The sequence below is a fragment of the Hemiscyllium ocellatum genome, chromosome 3 (genome assembly GCF_020745735.1).
Source record: "Hemiscyllium ocellatum isolate sHemOce1 chromosome 3, sHemOce1.pat.X.cur, whole genome shotgun sequence".
In the NCBI taxonomy this organism is placed as follows: domain Eukaryota; kingdom Metazoa; phylum Chordata; class Chondrichthyes; order Orectolobiformes; family Hemiscylliidae; genus Hemiscyllium; species Hemiscyllium ocellatum.
The window spans coordinates 28233605-28252371 of NC_083403.1; the positions used below are offsets into that span (position 1 = coordinate 28233605).

The 18767-nt window shown below is 43.5% G+C and overlaps 1 protein-coding gene across 1 annotated transcript; it reads left to right on the top strand.

The window, feature by feature from the left end:
- The first annotated feature begins 5713 nt into the window (after window positions 1–5713).
- On the top strand, window positions 5714–15611 carry LOC132836776 (uncharacterized). The gene is made up of 4 exons (XM_060856235.1): window positions 5714–5896; window positions 8565–8694; window positions 11829–12003; window positions 13983–15611. Exons 1-4 carry the CDS (start codon window positions 5765–5767, stop codon window positions 14155–14157), a joined length of 612 nt encoding a protein of 203 aa, XP_060712218.1. The 5' UTR covers window positions 5714–5764; the 3' UTR covers window positions 14158–15611.
- Window positions 15612–18767: the final 3156 nt, after the last annotated feature.

Consider the following 18767-nt stretch of genomic DNA (forward strand, 5'->3'; position numbering starts at 1 on the left):
CAGATATCCACTCCTTTGCCTTCTTAATTACCTCCACCTCCATTGCTTCCATCTGCCTAGCTAGAGCTAGGATCAGCAGCTGTGTCTCTCTCTTACAGTACACATCTTTTTCTTTATTTCAAAAATATACTTTATTCATAAAATATTTGATACACTGTACATTTGGTAATGCCATACATATGTCAACAGTTACATACACAGCTCAGAATTTTCATTATTACATACAAATCTGTGCATTCTCACTCACATATTGAGCTGAGGCGTCAGCAGAGCCCAAATGACTGCAGGGTCCCCTGATCTTCTTTAGACAGTACTTTTTTTTAATTTCAAAAATATACTTTATTCATAAAATATTCATAAAATATTTGATTCACTGTACATTTGGTAATGCCATACATATTCCCACATTTACATACACAGCTCAGAATTTTCATTATTACATACAGATCTGTGCATTTCTCACTCACATATTGGGCTGAGGCGTCAGCAGAGCCCAAATGACTGCAGGGCCCCCTGATCTTCTTTAGACAGGCAGATGTTAAACGGTGGTCTTTCCCCACCGCGCCTTGGCGGCAGCTGCCCCAAGCTTCAGTGCGTCCCTCAACACGTAGTCCTGGACCTTGGAATGTGCCAGTCTGCAACACTCAGTCGGGGTCAACTCCTTCAGCTGGAAGATCAACAGGTTTCGGACCACCCAGAGAGCGTCCTTCACCAAGTTGATGATCCTCCAGGCGCAGTTGATGTGCATCTCAGGGAACAGGCCGTAGAGCACGGAGTCCCGCGTCACGGCACTGCTCGGGACGAACCTCAACAAATACCACTGCATTCCTCTCCAGACTTCCTCTGCATAGGCACATTCCAGAAGGAGGTGCGTGACATTCTCTTCCCCCCCCCGCAGCCGCTTCGAGGGCAGCGGGCAGTGCAGCTGAGAGTCCAGGCGTGCATAAATGATCTCACAGGTAGAGCCCTTCTCACCACCAGCCAAGCCATGTCTTGGTGTTTGTTGGAAAGTCCTGACAATGAGGCATTCTTTAGACAGTACACATCATCACCCACCCCAGTACTCCAGCAAAACTTTCTTCGCCCACACTATCCGATCGACCAATGTGTGCTCCTCCACCTTCTTCACAGTCACCCTGACTGTGTTGCGAATGCCCTTGCCAGGGCTGCAGACAGCTGCTGATGCCATAGCTCTGTGGTTGGCTGGTACCTGAATTGGCGTTAGGCCGAAGCCAGCATGAAGATCCACCAAGAGCAGGTCAGCACAACCAAACGATCCTCCAACATCCAATCACGATCCAGCGATGATCTCCACCAGCTCTGATGGCTTGCAACTCGACACCTGTCCTGATAAGAACAGACACTTGACCTTCAGGGACATTGACCGTGATCCTGGATTAGAGGGAGCGACAGAGTTGATTTGTGTACTTTGCAGTCAGACACCCACAACCCATCTCTCGGCCTCTCAGTAATATTTGCATGGAATTTTACATCTTTTGATGTTGAACTCATGAGAGATGCAGAAAAACAGTCACAAAATGTAAAGTCAGTTCATCTGACCGATTTGTATAAAACAAGTTCATGTATTTTACTACTTGTAGATTTTATCAAATGATATTTAAAATTTACATGCAATTCTTTCTGATTGGTTATCACCTGGAAAATATTCAAAGCAATTTACATCTTGTTTTCAACTTTAAGTCTAACTGCCACTAAACCCAATAACTTGTGTTACTACTTAAAGAAATTAAGATCTGTAGAGACAAGCATTGAAGAATTTAAGGAGACAAAATGAAACAATGCTACAAACCCTAGGGCTAGTTTTGCAAAGTGCTGTAATTTTCCAATTACCCCTCGACCCTGGGATGGTTCCAGCAGGTTCAAAATTAGCAAAGCTGGCCTGATGACTATTTGTTTGCCAAGTTTGATACGAGCACAACCGGACAATTAGTGAGATGAGTTAAACCGTCAACCAGGGCATTACCAACAATAATCACCATCAATTGGGGCTCACCATTGCCCAGCGAGAATTTGTCACGCTGCTTGTGAAAAGTGTAAACGGTGAAATGAGATGATCAAAACATTGAAGTAAATCTCACCAGACTTCTCTCCCGACTCAGCCACACATCTTACCATTGCCCATATTGCTCCAACCCCTGAAGAATCCGGCTATAGTTACTGAACACTCCAATTTTTCAACCAGTCTTCAGCTGGAGGATCCTGCAGAACTCACCCAGTATAAGAATCCCCACAGAAAGCAGCACAGAGAATCTTTGTAGAAACAGTACCCACCTTTTACTGCACAAGCACCAACATTGCAAAAAAGGTGAAGAGTTATCCCAAAGCCTTTGTGAAATGCTAGAGAGAGAGTGAAAATGTAACAAACATGGGTAAAGTGGCAGGTGATGGAGGTGTCGGTGTGGCAGATGGGTAAGGGAGTAGAGTGGCAGGTGGGTGAGTGAGCAGGGTGGTAGATAGGTCTGGGGGTAGAGTGGCAGATGGGTGGCTTGAAGGACAGTAAAGATTAGCAGATGAGGAGTTACTGGAGTGGTGTGAGGGTGAGGTTGATCTTAGGGTTGGGACTAGTTGGTTTGGGTGATGGGGTCGTGGTCGTGTGATGAGGGTGTCTTCATGTCAGGATAGGTCGGTGGGGGATAAAGGCAGTTGCGTAAGCTCATGGAGGGCCGAGGTGGGAGAGAGGTTAGGTCAGACCATTGGTGGTGGGGTCAGTGATTAGATTTGGTTGCATGAGCCGGTGAGGGAGGTGAATCATAGAGTCATAGAGTCCGAACAATCCAGAGACAGTCCTTTTGGTCCAAATTGGTTGATGCCATACAAAATGTCTAACCACGTTAACCCCATTTCCCTACACTTGGCCCATATATTTCCAAATTTTTCCTCTCCATGTATTTGTCCAAATGCTTTTTAAATATTGTTAATGTACCCAAGCAACCACTTCTGCTGGCAGCTCATGCCATATGAATACCACCCTCTGTGTAAAAAGGTTGCCCCTCAGGTTCCTTTTTATTCTTTCCCCTCTAACCTTAAACTGATGCCCTCCAGTGCTCGATTCCCCAACCCATGGGACAAAAAACTGATTGCTTTCACCCTATCCATGCCTCTGATGATCTTATACCCTTCTGTGAGATCCTCCCACAGTCTCCTATGTTCTAAATAAAAAAGTCCGAGCTTGTCCAACCTCTGCCTATAACTTTTGTTGTGTCCTGGTAACATGCTTGGATATTTCTTCTGCACTCTTTCCCATTTAATAACACCCTTCCTTTTGCAAGGTGACCACAACTGAACACAGTGCTCCAAGTGTGGCCTCACCAACATCCTGTACAACTGCAACATCCTTTACCAATTTCTATACTCAGTGCCCTGACTGATTAAGGCCAGTGTGCCAAAAGCCTTCTTCACTTCCCCATCTACTTGGGATGTAGGTCTCCACGTTCAGGGAACTGTGCACCAGAACTCCAAGGTCTCTCTGTTCCACTACACTCCTTAAGGCCTTACCATTCACCAAGAAACTCCTGCTTTGATTTGATGTTCCAAAATGCAAGACCTCATGCTTGCTATATTAAACTCTATTTGCTATTTCTCGGCCCACTTCCCCAGCTGATCAAAGTCCTGCTGCATTTTCTGAAAGCCTTCCTCTCTGTCCATAATACCGCCTATTCAATGTTATCTGTAAACTTACTAATCATGCCTTGTGCATTCTCATCCAAATCACCACTCTCGATAACAAACAGTAATGGGCCCAACACCGACCCGAGGGACTCCACTAGTCACAGGCCTGCAGCATAACAAGCATCCTTCCACTATTACCCTTTGCTTCCTACCATCAAGCCAATTGAGTATCCAATTTGCCAGCTCTCTCTGGATTCCATGCGGTCTAACCTTCTAGAGCAGCCTACCACATGGAACCGTATCAAATGCCTGATTGAAGTCCATATAGACTACATTTACCACTCTGTCCTTGTCAGCTCTCCTGGTCACTTCATCAAAGAACTCTAACAAATTTGTGAATCATGATCTCCCACGCACAAAGCCGTGCTGACTACACTTAATCAAACCCTGCCTTTCCAAAGGCATGTATAACTTCTCTCTTAGAATTTTCTCAAGTAACTTACCTCCCTCAGAGGTTAGGCTTACTGGTCAATAGTTTCCAGGTTTTTCTTTGCGGTCTTTCTTGAATAAGGGCACAACATTTGTTACCTTCCAGCCTTCCCAAACCTCACCCATGGCTAACGATGATGTAAAAATATCAGCCGGGGTCCCTGCAATTTCTTCTCTCCTCTCTTGTAGCATTCTTGGGTATATCTGGCCAGGACCAGAGATTTGTCCACCTTCATACAGTCTAATACATCCAGCAATCCTCGACTCTGATATGAATTGTCCTCAAGATATCACTATTAACTTCCCCAAGTTCACACGTCGCCATGTCTTTCTCCATAGTAAACACTGAGGAGAAATATTCATTGAGGACCTCGCCTATCTCCTGCAGTTCTACATATATGTGAGTGGTTGGTTCAGTCTGGGGAAAGTCAGATCAGGGCGGGGTGTAGTCACATGGTGGGTGTTCATTGGATCAGAAGGGCTAGTCTGGTGATGACTGGGTTAATCGCCTGGACAATGGTATAATTGGGTGATGCTGGACAACCAGGTCCATACAGAATGGTTGAATAGTGGGTTGTAGTACTATTGCGTAGTTAGGGAATTTGGTGACATTGGAGGTGGGGCACAGTGGGAATCAAGTAGGTGAACTGTATAGTTAACCTGGAATTAGAAATGTTTTTATTATCCATGAATTATTTCTTGGGCAAACTCAGTGAGTCGGCACAGTGGTTAGCACTGCAGCCTCACAGAGTCAGGGATGCGGGTTTGATTCCTGCTTCGGGCGACTGTCTGTGTCAGACAGACACATTCACACCGTGTCTGCGTGGGTTTCCTCCAGGTGTTCTGGTTTCGTCTCACAATCCAAAGACGTGCAGGTTTAGTAAATTGGCCATGCTCAATTGCCCGTAGTGTTAGGTGCATTTGTCAGGGGTAAATATAGTCAAGATTAGAGAGGTGCTGGAAAAGCACAACAGGTCAGGCAGCATCTGAGGAACAGGAAAATCAACGTTTCAGGCAAAAGCCCTTCATATGGAATCATTCCTGATGAAGGGCTTTTGCCCAAAACATCGATTTTTCTGCTCCTCAGATGCTGCCTGACCTGCTGCGCTTTTCCAACACCACTCTAATCTTGATTCTGATCTCCAGCATTTACCAAGTGGTAAATATAGAGTGGGGGAATGGGTTTGGGTGAGTTAATCTGAGGGTCAATGAGGACTTGTGGGGCCGAAGGGCCTGTTTCCATACTGTAGGAATCTAATCAGATCTCTCCAAAGTCTCCACATCGAATTCAGGGTGAGAGACCCACCCGAAGGCTTTAGGACACAAGATTGGATTGGGATTTCTGAGGGACACTGATGCATATTTTTTGGTGTATCCAGTCTCTGACTATCCACAGAAAGGGCAAACTGTGACCATGATCCATCACAAGGTTGTAACAAAATAATATTTCCATATTTAGTCAGCTGTAGTCTTTCTATATCTGTTTCCGTATCATGTGACATTCATGCCTGCAGCCAAACCATATTCAAAACCATCACCCCAAAACAGTATAAAACGATCCATAGTCTCTACTCAAACATTAGATCGACCTGAAAGTGCTGAGAGTCAGTCAGTGTGTTCAAGATCGATTTGAGCAGACACCAAGATGCTGAGACTCTTCTTAACTGTGTCTGTCCTCTTCGGGTATCTGGTTGCTGTGCAGAACCAGGTACAAGAAGTGGACGAGTTCTGTGAAAAATTGGACTGTCTCGAACCACAGACTGCCATCTTGGAGAATGTAAGTACGATTCAAAGTTCAATGCATTCTGTTATTTTTGTGCCAGTGTAAATTATTTAATGACTGTTTTCAGATCTATAGCCTGTAACCGATCGCCCACAACCACTCTAACCCCTCAACTCTGAAACATGACTGCACTGACATTCATCCTCAGGACAACAGATTGGGCACATAATCGCCAGAGTTTTTAAGACTGCAAGGTCTACTCATTGACATTTTAAAACACTTAAAGGGCCAGCTAAGGTAGATGTAGAAAGGGTGTTTCTGTTGGCTTGGAGTCTCGGGAATTGGAGGACACAGTCTCAGAATAAGGGAACCAGCCATTTCGGACTGAGATGAGGAGAATCTCTTCACTAAGAGGGCAGTGAGGTTTGGAAACTCTTACGCCTGGGAGCTTGGCCATTGATTATGTTGAAGACATCAAGCAATAGATTTCTAAATAATATCAAGGGAGATAGGGATAACATTGGAAAGCAGCGATGAGCCTGTTGTGGAATCTCCACCTTCACTGAGATGATCATCAATCTTTAGACTATTTAGTTGTCGATAATCAACTGGTGAGAATATTCAAGGCTGGGGTAGATAAATCTTTGGGCTCAAAAGACATCAGGAGGTATCATAACAAGGTGAGAAACTGGAAGATCAAGTGTAGTCAAAGATCAGCCAAAATCTTACTGCCTTGTTCCTGTTTCTAATATCAGACATTCTTTTGAAATTGGTTATTTTTTGTCTAAATTTCTCAATCAGAAATGAGGACCAAATTCAAGGCCATTGACATTTTCCTGATCGTGTATACATCTGCAGTAACTGAGTGTGGAAGATTTTCAATAACATTCCATACATTTTATACCAAAGACCCAAGGGAGAAAATGGCCCATTGTGGAAAAAATGACCAAGATGAAAGATTTGAATGGAAAACAAAATGAATTAAGAAGTGTTGAGACCAAGACTCCCAACAACATCTCCCAATTCCCTTTAAAACTCAAAGCTTAAGTGACACTTTAATGCTCCATCCAGACACCTGGGACAGTCCTCTGAACAAAGTTCTTTTTCAGAGACACTCTACAGTCATAGAGATGTGCAGCACGGAAACAGACCCTTTGGTCAAACTCATCCATGTCAACCAGTTATCCTAAACTAGTCTACTCCCATTTGCCAGCCCTTGGCCCATTTCCCTCTAAACTTGAAGGTGGCTCAGTGGCTAGCATTGCTGCCTCACAGCACCAAGGACCCAGGTTCAATTCCAGGCTCGGGTGACTGTCTGTGTGGAGTTTGCACATTCTCCCTGTGTCTGTGTAGGTTTTCTCTGGGTACTCTGGTTTCCTCCCACAATCCAAAGATGTGCATGTCACGTGAATTGGCCATGCTAAATTGCCCACAGGGTTAGGTGCATTAGATAGAGTAGGGAATTGGATTTGGGTGGGTTAATCTTTGGAGGATTGGTGTGGACTTGTTGGGCCGAAGGGCCTATTTCCATACAGCAGAGATTCTAATTCTAAACCTTCCCTATTTCCATTCCCATCCAGATGCCTTTTAAAAGCTGTAATTGTGCCGGCCTCCTCCATTCCTGTGGCAGCTCATTTTATACACGTACCACCTTCTGTGTGGAGAGGTTGCCCGTTAGGTCCCTTTACATCTTTCCCCTCTCACCATAAACCTATGCCCTCTATTTCTGGACTCCCCTACCCCAGGGAAAAAAGTTTGTCTATTTATCCTATTCATGTCCCTCATGATTTTAGAAACTTCTATAAGGTCACCCCTAAGCCTCCAGTGCTCCAGGGACAACAGCCCCAGCAGAGTTAGCCTCTCCCTATAGCTCAAATCTTCCACCCTTGGCAACATCTTTGTAAATCTTTTTGGAACACATTCAAATTTCACAACATTTGAATGAAGGAGACCAGAATTGCACGCAATATTCCAAAAGTGGCTGAGCCAATGTTCTCTATAGCCTCAACATGACCTCCCAACCCCTACACTCAATGTTCTGACCAATAAACGAAAGCATACCAAACTCCTTTTTCACTACTCTATCTACCCGCGACTCTACTTTCAAGGAGATATGAACCTATACTCCAAGGTTTTTTTTCAGCAACACTCACTAGGACCGTACTATTAAGTGTATAAATCCTGCTGTTATTTGTTTAATCAAAATGTAGCGCCTCACATTTATTTAAATTAACTCCGTCTGCCATGCCTCAGCCCATTGGCTCATTTGGTCAAGATCATGTTGTACTCCAAGGTAACTTCGTTGCCCAATACACCTCCAATTTTGTTGTCATCTGCAAACTTACCAAGTATACCTACTTGTTCACATCCAAATCATTTATGTAAATAACAAAAAGTAGAGGACCCAGCACCGATCCTTGTGGCACTCCACTGGTCACAGGCGTCCAGTCTGAAAAGCAACCCTCCACCATCACCCTCTGTCTTCTACCTTTGAGCCAGTTCTGTATCCAAATGGCTAGTTCTCCCTGTATTCTGTGAGATCTAACCTTGCTCACCAGTCTTCCATGAGGAACCTTGTCAAATGCCTTACTGAAGTCCGTACAGATCATGACCAACACTCTGCCTTCACTAATCTTGTTATTTCATCAAAAATCTCAATCAAGTTCATGAGACACGATTTCCCACACATCATATGTTAATAAATTTTATTTTCGTGTTTTAGGGTTACGAAGAAGCAAAATTTAAGCCTAGCCCCTGGGTTGAAACAGAAATAGACGGATTGGATATCAATAATGCGGTGGAGGCTGGCCTCAAAAGATTTTTTGAATATTCACATTTCCACAATGATGCAGGTATTTTTCCTGTTCCTTCAATCTAACATTGGAATTGAAAACAACCCTTTAATATTTGACCTGGCTTATTTGAAACCTTCTGCATTTAGATACGCACTGACCAAAGGATTCCAGCTTGCTGATCTGAGTGGTTGTTCCAGGATTCTGTCCATTGTGCCCTCCATTACTAACCTATTGGAATCTGTGGAAGCTGTCCATACATGGGTACAGTGGGATACCAAGCACAAGTTCTCATTCCAATCAGGATCTCTGATTTGCCTTTGGACATGGTGAACTTATCCAGCCCAGTGCTAGGTGGGGTAAAATAAGGTTTTCTAATCTCAGGGACAAAAGTCACGGCAGTCGGGCAGAGGGGTGACCTGGGAAAAGGTAAGCCAAGTGGTATAGGAAGAGACAGAGAGTTTCATGGGAATAGTGTTTGGGTGAGTAAGGTCAATGTAAAGATTATCAGTAAATAAATTGAAGACTCTTCCGTTGAATGTACAAAGCATTTGTAATACTTCAGGTAAACTGGTGACATAAATAGATAAAAGGAAAATAGATCCAGTACCCAGAGATATTCTTACAAAGTCACCAATGTTTGGAAATAAACATTTCAAGAAGACCAATAGAATAGAAAAGGTGGAGAAGTTCGCTCTGAAATTGAAGGATGACAATCAGCAGTGATGGGAAAGACGCCTGGTTCAGAATTTCAAGAATTTTAAGCAGTACAGATGGAGATTAGGAAGAACAAATGCTGGTGGGAATACTTCATGTACTTTTACTTTGTAAAAGTATACTCATATACTTTTAATCGTATCCTCACAATTTGGTGCAAAACTGAGGAAACAATAATTGGAAATGAATGACAGAATTAGAATAAAAGAATAGGTTGGTAAGGTTGCAAATAACAACAGTAAACCTGAGAGTTGAGAGTATTTCAGAAACAATTCTGATGACCAAAAGAAAAAGATGAAAAAAAGACAATGAATTAACATTTGTACAAATATAAAGATGAACTCAAATATACATTGCCTCTATCATTTCCTATTGATGATATTTCTACTGTGAGGAACATTCAAGGCAAACGGGAAAATACATTTTGCCTCAGCATTCAATGTAGAAGATATATCAGAAACACAGGGGAACCAAACAAACTTGAAAAAACTTACATAATTCATCTGAGATGACAAAAAGATTGGGTGAAATTTAAGGGTCCAAAAATTGACAAATCTTATAGCTAAATCTTGGGGTTCTGAAAAATGGAACTGTGAGGTCTGATTTTCCAAATCTCTCCAGATGCTAAAATACAGTAAAAGAGTTATAGCCATATTGCACAGAAACGTTCCCTTCGGTCCAACTCATCCATGCTGATCATGTTTCCCAAAGTAAACTAGTCCCACTTGCCCGTGTTTGGCCCATATTACTTGAAACCTTTCCTATTCATCGACTTGCCCAAATCTCTTTATAATGTTGTAACTGCACCTGTATCTGCCACTGCCTCTGGCAGTTTATTCCACATAAGAAACATCATTGTGAAAAAACATTGACACTCAGGTCCCTTTTAAATGTTTCTCCTCTCACATTAAAACTAATGCCCTCAATTTTTGAACTCACCCACCCCAGAGCTATTTGTTATTCATCTTATCTATGCCCCTCATGACCTTGTAAGACTCTATAAAGTTACCACGCAACCCCTGCCACACCAGTGAAAAAAGTCCCAGCCTATCCTGCCTCTCCTGATAACTCAAAGCCTCCAGACCCAGCAACATCCTGGCAAACCCTTTCTGAACGTTCTCCAATTTAATAATATCTCTCTTTTAGCTGTGCAACAAAACCTGTATACATTACTCCAAAATTGACTTCACCAGTATCCTGTCCAGTCACAACATGACGTCCCAATTCCTTTGCTCAATGATCTAGGTAATGAAAGCAAGAGGTTTTTGAGGGTAAAAGGGAATCAATACCAATAGAATGCTTAAAGTTCTAAAATGTTTTGATAAGGTTGTTCATAAAAAAACTAATTTGACAGTAAGTATTGGAGGTAAAATAGTGGCAAGAAAGAGAATTAGTTAATGAAAGCAAAAAGGAAGTAGAAATGAAAGTAGCATTTTCATGATGGCAAGCATAATTAATGGATACTCTGGATATAAGTGCTGAGGCCCCAGATGTTAGAAGAAGGTGATCCCATTACAAGATCCAAGTTACTGATGACACTTGGGAGAGTGAATTCTGAGAAACTGTCTGTCTTGGCTGGAGAATCTGGAGATGCGGGCCTGGATTTTCATCTGAAAATGGAAAGGGAGAGTTGTCTCCCCTGCGCTGGGAGGAAATGACAAGGAAGACACTGAGGAAGTCAGCTGTGGGCTGCTGCCAGGCCATGAACCTGGGAAAAAGTTTGGAGGCAGCCTTTTCATCCCAGTTCCAATAAAAACAGAAAAACCCTACCGTCTTTGTCCCAAACACGTTCCGTCATCCCCACCCCAACCTTCTATCCAGGCCACAAACAACCCCTACAGTTTCTCGTACGCCCAGGTCCATGTATGCCCCTCAAACTCCATAGCCCCTCAAATCCCCAATGCCAGGGAGCACCACTGCCTATTTACCCACTGTACACTGTACAGAAGCAATGAACCACATATTGACAGCAGGGTTTATGAAAATATTTTTCGAAGTTCATTCTTTCATAACTTTCCACTCCATTAAAATAAACCTCTTTTTATGGCGGGATATAAATGTTGGCAATCATCAAAATTCATTGCAGCTTTAACTGCAGAAACCACAAACACTTAAACTCTTAACCTTGATTAAATAAATATTGTGAAGGTGACAATAATACTCACAGTCACAGCTGTCAATCAGGTGGAGAAGTCACTGTTTCAGGTGTAACCCTGCTTCAGTCCTGATGCTGTCTGGCTTGCTGTCTTTCATCCTCCTGCTTATTCATCTTGGATTCCTTCATTTGCTGTTTTCTTTTGTCTCTAACCAGAACTGTCAATCAAGCAGGGCTACAGGTAATTTCAAGAGAATGATAGATGTGTGGGGTGTTAATCAGTCCATCATCCCCCCCCATTTGTAACTTTTAAATCACGACAGGCAATGTCCCTAATTATCACCTGGTCAAACACTGCAACTGTGTTCCCTTTTGTCTGCAGAAACAATTGTTCCTCTCGAGGCCCCTTGGGGAATCATTGGATACATGAAAGATGGCAAAATACAAGATAACTTCAAAGTATTTGTTATATTAACTCCTCAAGTCACAAGTACACCTCAGCCAACAGATCCATTGGTTCAAATCGGAGCAAAAATTGATGATTGGTTCTATATCAGGTGAGTATGATGTGTAACAAAGTGGCTTAAAATGCTGTTTTTGTGCCTCCTGAAGCAAAGGGTTGATATTGTGACAGTATCTCTACTGGTTGTCCATATTCAGTGAAAATATGAGTAATTCTTGTACAACCCTTCTCGTGTGATATTGTGTAATGGGACTGCCTCGGGAAATCTAGTCGATATATCCATTACTGTTCATAAGTACTTATTCCCACTTTTTGTTTGAGGTAGGGGACTTACATTATCAATGAAGACTCTTGTGAAAGGTTCCTCAATTGCTGGAATAGGTATTAAAGGTGCACGTTTCATTACTGCCTGTGGTTTCCTATTAGCTGACATGCCTGGCAAAATTCAAAAACATCTTTGTGTAGTCCAGGCCAGTAAAAATCTTTGTATTTTAGCCTGTGTTTTGTTCACTCCGAAATGACCTCCAAGTGGTAGCTCATGTGCCACTCCAACACCTCCTATATTCTACTGGCAAAACAATCTGATGAACATCTGCCCATTTCTCATCTGCATGAATGTGTGATGGTCTCCATTTCCTCCTTAAGGCATCATTTTTCAGGTAATATTGCACAGGGATACATTCACTCTCCTTCCATGTATATGCCTTTTGATACAACTGCTTTAAATTCTCACCTTGCTGCTCTAACTCAATAAGCTTCACAGATCGAAAGATACTTGCATTTTTAACAATTGGCTCCTGCTCGGTCTCACTTATCTGATCAAAAACAGTCTCGGAAAATGCCTCCTTACCTGTGCCTTTTGATCTCTCCTGCTTCAGCTTGTGACTCTGTGATCTCATTAAGACACAATCTGGGAAGATTCCTGGATAAACATCCTGCATTGCTTCAGTTGCCTGCATCTCCACTGGCTTTTCAACTAGAGTAGAGCTGATATCGATGTATCAGTTCTGTCATTTGCAATGATACGTTGTACTCCTGGAGCTGAGAATTTGACCAGTATTCCTACCACAAATTCTCCACTCTTCTCCAGACACTCAAGCCTCACTTTACATAGCTGAACACTTTTTGTCTCACCATCATCAGGCATCTGGATGGGTATATAAACGGGAAAGGTTCAGAGTGATATGGAGAAAGTGAGGTCTGCAGATGCTGGAGATCAGAGCTGAAAATGTGTTGCTGGAAAAGCGCAGCAGGTCAGGCAGCATCCAAGGAACAGGAAATTCGACGTTTCGGGCATAAGCCCTTCTTCAGGATGGGCTTTCCTGAAGAAGGGCTTATGCCCGAAACGTCGAATTTCCTGTTCCTTGGATGCTGCCTGACCTGCTGCGCTTTTCCAGCACCACATTTTCAGCTCAGAGGTATATGGGCCAACTCCTGACAAATGGGATCAGATTAAGTTAGGATATGTGGTTGGCATGGACAAGTTGGACCAAAGGCTGTTTTCATGCTATACATCTCTATGACTATGTGTATTTGTCTTGATTTATATAATCTGTTTGCAAAAGCTAAACATTTTCCATCAGTTTTTTTTTCCTGGATTATTTGAGAAGTTTAATTTTCTCTATGAGTATTGTACCAAAGTCTTTGACATTAAGTGCGTCACTTTTACCCACGTGACTCAAAATCTGGTCAGACTGTGATTAATGGATTGCTCACGTCAGGTGCAGATGCTGATCAACACAAACCTTTTAATGAGTCGACACATGTCACAAAACCTTTACTTCCTACTTCGGAGAACATGGCAATACCTCCCCATTCAACTGAGTCGTTCATCTGAAGGTGGGCTTCTCTTCTTTGTGTCATTCTCACAAATATCTCACTTGGTGTTGTTTGGAAGAACACTTTCACTCTCGTTGATCAGAGCCCCACCCAAAGCACATCATTTCCCTGTGATACCTGATGTTCTATTCTATTACAGTCATTCCAAGTGGAAGCTGAATAGCCTGCTGTTGTTCTTCTTTTCAATGTCCTTATGCTCCAAAGTAAACTTACATTTACTTCACTCTGTTACAGGGCTTTTGATGAAAAAGATGGTAGTAATCTTAGCAGCCAAGAATACGGAGATCGCGTGCTTCAATTGAAGAAGGACTTGGAAGCTGACAACAAATCCTTTGAGAGCAGTTTCTTTTACCTCGGTTGGTTTAACAAACGTGGGCTAATGGAAGTTGCCTTTCAAAAGAAAAGTTAAAAATTTGCTAAACATTTCAGACATCAAACAGTGAGCTGTGCTTAATACTATTCTATGTTTCTAAGCTTTTTTGATCTCCCATCTGGTACTCATCGGATTTCACTCTGTGCATGGGCCAGTATTTGCAGTACCGAACAGTTCCCCCAATCTCCTCTCTTCAGAGCCCTATGGTCCTCTTCATAAACACTGCCCTTCACCAGCAGTGAGAAAGTTTTGTCTCCAACTCACAGTGCCTCATTTTGGCATGAGCTTACTTCAGTTCTGTTCACTTCAACGGTCAGGTTTTTTTTGCCTGTTCTGATTCTGTTGGACATTCAGTTTTCAGATGTTTTTGGTCAATTACTTTCTGAAGCTCCTTTCAAAGTGTCAACACATAATCCTGGGTAGGTAGTTCTTTAGTTCATCGCTCTCACTAGGAACTGCAGTCCTGTCATTTCCCAGTTAAAATAAATTGCAGAGGGCACAAAGGTAAGGAAGTGATCGTAAATATTTATGAAACAATGGCTTGGCTTCAAATGGAGGACTGGATTCATTTATGATACCTGGATCTTAGGGCGAGTGGAAAGACTTTAGTGACTCCTCTGGTGATTTGATCTTAAAGTCTCACACATACTTCAGATTAATTCCAATTGTTCACAAGTAGTAGACTCTGTGCTGGGTAACAGGGATTCATCTATCTACTAATTTCCCTTTTCGATAAAGTTGCTTTAAATAAATTGGGTACAAACTGAGGTCAAGAAGCTTCTGGTGATAGGATAAATTACAAAATGTTCTACCTTCACACAGCAATGGATTATATTTGCTAACTCCAGTCATGCTCATCAGAATGTTTAAAGTTGATGTCAGAGCAGTGTATTGAAAATGGGAGCTGTTGCAGAGCACAAAGTACTGAAATAATTACGTGTGAAATCATGACACTTTTCAGATGTGAGATTGGAGTTGGGTTCTCTACCTCTCTATTAGTTGCAGATTGAAATATTTACTTACAAGGGAATGCTTAAATTGTGACGATGCACAGGATTTTTTAGCACAGCTTTCAAATTTCAATCTATGTGTGCCTTCGGTAAAGTGAAAATACAATTGGACAAATATAACTGTATCAACCATAGATGGCGCCCAGTATGAGGGCAACATATTCACTGGAGGCACCTGCCAATGGGGCACTGAATATGTTTGTGACTCTAATATTAATCACTTTAAAATTGGTCCAAATCATTATCCAGAGACTGGAGATGAAATGCAATTCTGATTTCCTCAAAGGTATATTTGCATATTGAACACAGACAAACTGAATCTGTGATTATGAAAAGGTTTTATTCCTGTTTAAAATGACACATTCACGGGTTTCTTTTATGGAGTAAATAAGCCTTTATTTTCTAGCCTTTGCTTATCTGATGTTTTTCTAACTGCTGGGAATGTATACTCACTGTGAAATAAAGGGTGATGCATTACAACACTTTGTTTGTGGGTGTGGATGTTGACTATAAGGCTGGCCACAGTGTTAATTTGGGGAAAGCCCATGCATTCCTACTCACAAGGTAGGAGTAGTGCAGGCCAATCAGATCCTTGAGTCGGATCCATCAGTTAATGAAGTCATGCAGCGGATGGATCTTCACCATCTGGTGGAAGATCCATTTACTGTCTTTGCCATGTAACAAAACAGTGAAGCAATAAGGAAAGCAAGGCAATAAGGAAAACTAAACAATCCCAACTTTGCCACACCACAGATGCCCAATCCCTCAATACCTCCAGTCCCCACCAGCATGGTCTGACAGCTCTTGGCTTTGTCCTAGACGAGAGGCCTGCACACTCCCTATCCACCACCACACTCCTCTGCCTGGCTGAATCTGTTCTCTCACTGAACAATTCCTCCTTTAATTCACCTCACTTCGGCCAAGTCAAAGGAGTGGTGATGGACACCTGCATGAGCCCCAGTTCTGCCTGTCTCTTTATGGAGTATGTGGAACAATCCTTGTTCCAGTCCTACACAGGCACCCTCCCACAATTCTTTATTGAGTACTACAACAACTGTTTGGGCACCGCTTTGTGCTCTCACCCGGACCTTGAAAAAAATTGTGCATTTTGTCTCCAACTTCCACCCTTCGATAACTTTCACACTGTCCATTTCCAACACTTCCATTCCTTACCTTGACCTCTCCATCCCCATTTTGGTGAATAAACTGTCCACTGCCAAGCCACTGAATCCCATAGCTACCTTCACTGCAATTCGTCATACCCCACATCCTGCAAGACCTCCCATCATCACTCTCCCAGTTCCTTCACCGATATTGTATCTGTTCAGATGATGCCACCTTCCAAAGCAGCGCTGCTGACATGGCTTCCTTCTTCCAGAACTATGGTTTCCTGCCACTGTGATTGACAGGGTCCTCAGCCACATCTGACCTATCACCCGTGGTTCTGCCCTTGCCCCTCCCATCACTCACAACAGCGTGATCTCGTCTCCCTTGCCCTCACTTTTCATCTCACCAGTCACACTGCATTCAAAGGGCCATTCTCCAACATTTCAGACAATACCAGCAGAAAGGCACCACCAAACACATCTTCCCCTCACTCCCATTGTCTGCATTTCACAGGGATCATTCCATCCAGGACATCCTAGCCCATTTCTCGATCAGCAACACCCCTCCCCTTTCCAGGGCACCTTCCCAGGTAACTGCAGAAGGTGCAACACCTGCCCCTTCCCCCTCACCATCCAAGAGCCTAAATAGTCTTTCCAGCTGAAGCAGCATTTCAGTACTCCAGAAAAGGCCTCACCAAGTCAATTACAACTTCATAATGACTTCCCAATTCCTATACTCAAAGGTCAGAGCAATGAAGGCAAGTGTGCCAAACACCTTCTGAACCATCCTATCCATAAATCATGCAAAGTTCAAAGAATATGCACCTGAACCTTAAGGTCTCTGTTCTACAAAAGTACCCTGGGCCCTACTTTTAATTGTTTCAGTCCTGCCCTTGTTTATTTTACTAAAAGTGTAATATATCGCATTAAACCAAACTAAACTGCAACTGCAGCTGCTACTCTTCAGCCCATTGACCCAATTGATCAAGATCTGTGACAATAATACATCAACGTTGAGAAGTGTGTTGCTGGAAAAGCACAGCAGGTCAGGCAGCATCAATGGAGCAGGAGAATCGACGTTTCAGACATAAGCTTTTCATCAGGAATGAGGGAGGTGAGGTCATGGTTGAGGGGGCAGTAGGAGGACGTGTCCATGAGTTGGCACTTGGCTTCAGCAATGTGCCAAACTACCACTGCGCCCCCATCTTGTCTGCTGGTTTGATGATGAGGTTGGGATTGGAGCAGAGGAAGTGGAGGGCAGCGTGTTGCGAGGGTGAGAGGTTGGAATGGGTGAGGGGGGTGGACAGCTTGCGGCAGTCAATGTCCCGGTGGCAGTTGGAAATGCAGAGTTCGAGGGCGGGTAACAGACCAGCATGGGGTGTCCAGGTGGATAGGGTGTGTTGGAGGCGGGAGAAGGGGTCCTTGGAGGGTGGGCAGGAGTCTTGGTGGAAAAAGTGAGCCCGGAGGCAGAGGAAGAAATCTCTGATGTCACATTGCGTGTCAAACCCATTGATCCGGGAGTGCGGGGGAATGAAGGTGAGGCCTTTGCTGAGGCCTGAATATTCACCCTCAGTGAGGGGGAAATCGGGGGAATGGTAAATACATGGCAGGGCTGGGAGCTATGACCTGGTGTGGGGCTGGAGCTGGGAGTGGGGGCGGAGACATTAACTGGAGTGGGTGTGGTTATGGGATCGCGGGTGACATCACCAACAGAAGTGACCCTCATCCTTGGGGTCGGAGGAAGTGATGCCCTTGGTGTCATCACAGGGGCAGAAATGATGTATTTTATGACATAGGCGATGTCACTGTTGGTGTTCTGGGGAGTGACATCGGTGGGGGCAGAAGTGGCTGCTGTGGCGGCAACTACGAGGCAGAAGTGACGTGCCAGGTAGGCCGTGCATTGGTTGTAGATGCAGCGGATCTTGCAACGGTCGAATAAGGCTCCTCCCGGGGTGGCTCGAACTGACAACCCCAGCATTACTTGCGCCCATAAGTTCCGCGCACTCACCTATTGTGCCAGCAGAACCTTCATCAAGCTCATTGCTAATGAAGCACTTATGCCTGAAACCTCGACTCTCCTGCTCCTCAGATGCTGCCTGACCTGCTGTGTTTTTCTAGCGCCCACACTCTTCGACTCTGATCTCCAGTATCTGCAGTCCTCACTTTCTCCAATTATAAATCAAATCAAGCTCACCAAGTCAGCTAAAAACCTAAAAACTGAGGATGCTGGAAATCAAGAACAAAACCAAACATTGCTGGAAAACCTCTGGCAGCATCTGTTGGGAGAAAGTAGAGTTAACATTTTGGGACTAGCGACCATTCTTCAGAACTGATGGCAGCCTGAAAAAGGTTGGTATTCATGTTAAAGAAAGGATGGCAATTCCATTGGAGAGTAGTGTGGGCATGTGGGAAGGTGTTGGGAGTGGAGGAGGAGTCGACCAAAGTGTCTCAAAGTGAACAGTGCCGGTGGAACGCTGCATGCTTTCTTAGTAGGTGCTGCCTCCTTCAGCGATCAATCTACCTCAGATCT

Bases quoted from the DNA above. Each gene is read 5' to 3' on its own strand.
- LOC132836776 (XM_060856235.1), top strand. From the start codon at position 5,765: ATGCTGAGACTCTTCTTAACTGTGTCTGTCCTCTTCGGGTATCTGGTT. The intron at 5,897-8,564 runs GTAAGTACGATT...TTCGTGTTTTAG, and splicing joins AGACTGCCATCTTGGAGAAT to GGTTACGAAGAAGCAAAATT. The intron at 12,004-13,982 runs GTGAGTATGATG...ACTCTGTTACAG, and splicing joins GATGATTGGTTCTATATCAG to GGCTTTTGATGAAAAAGATG.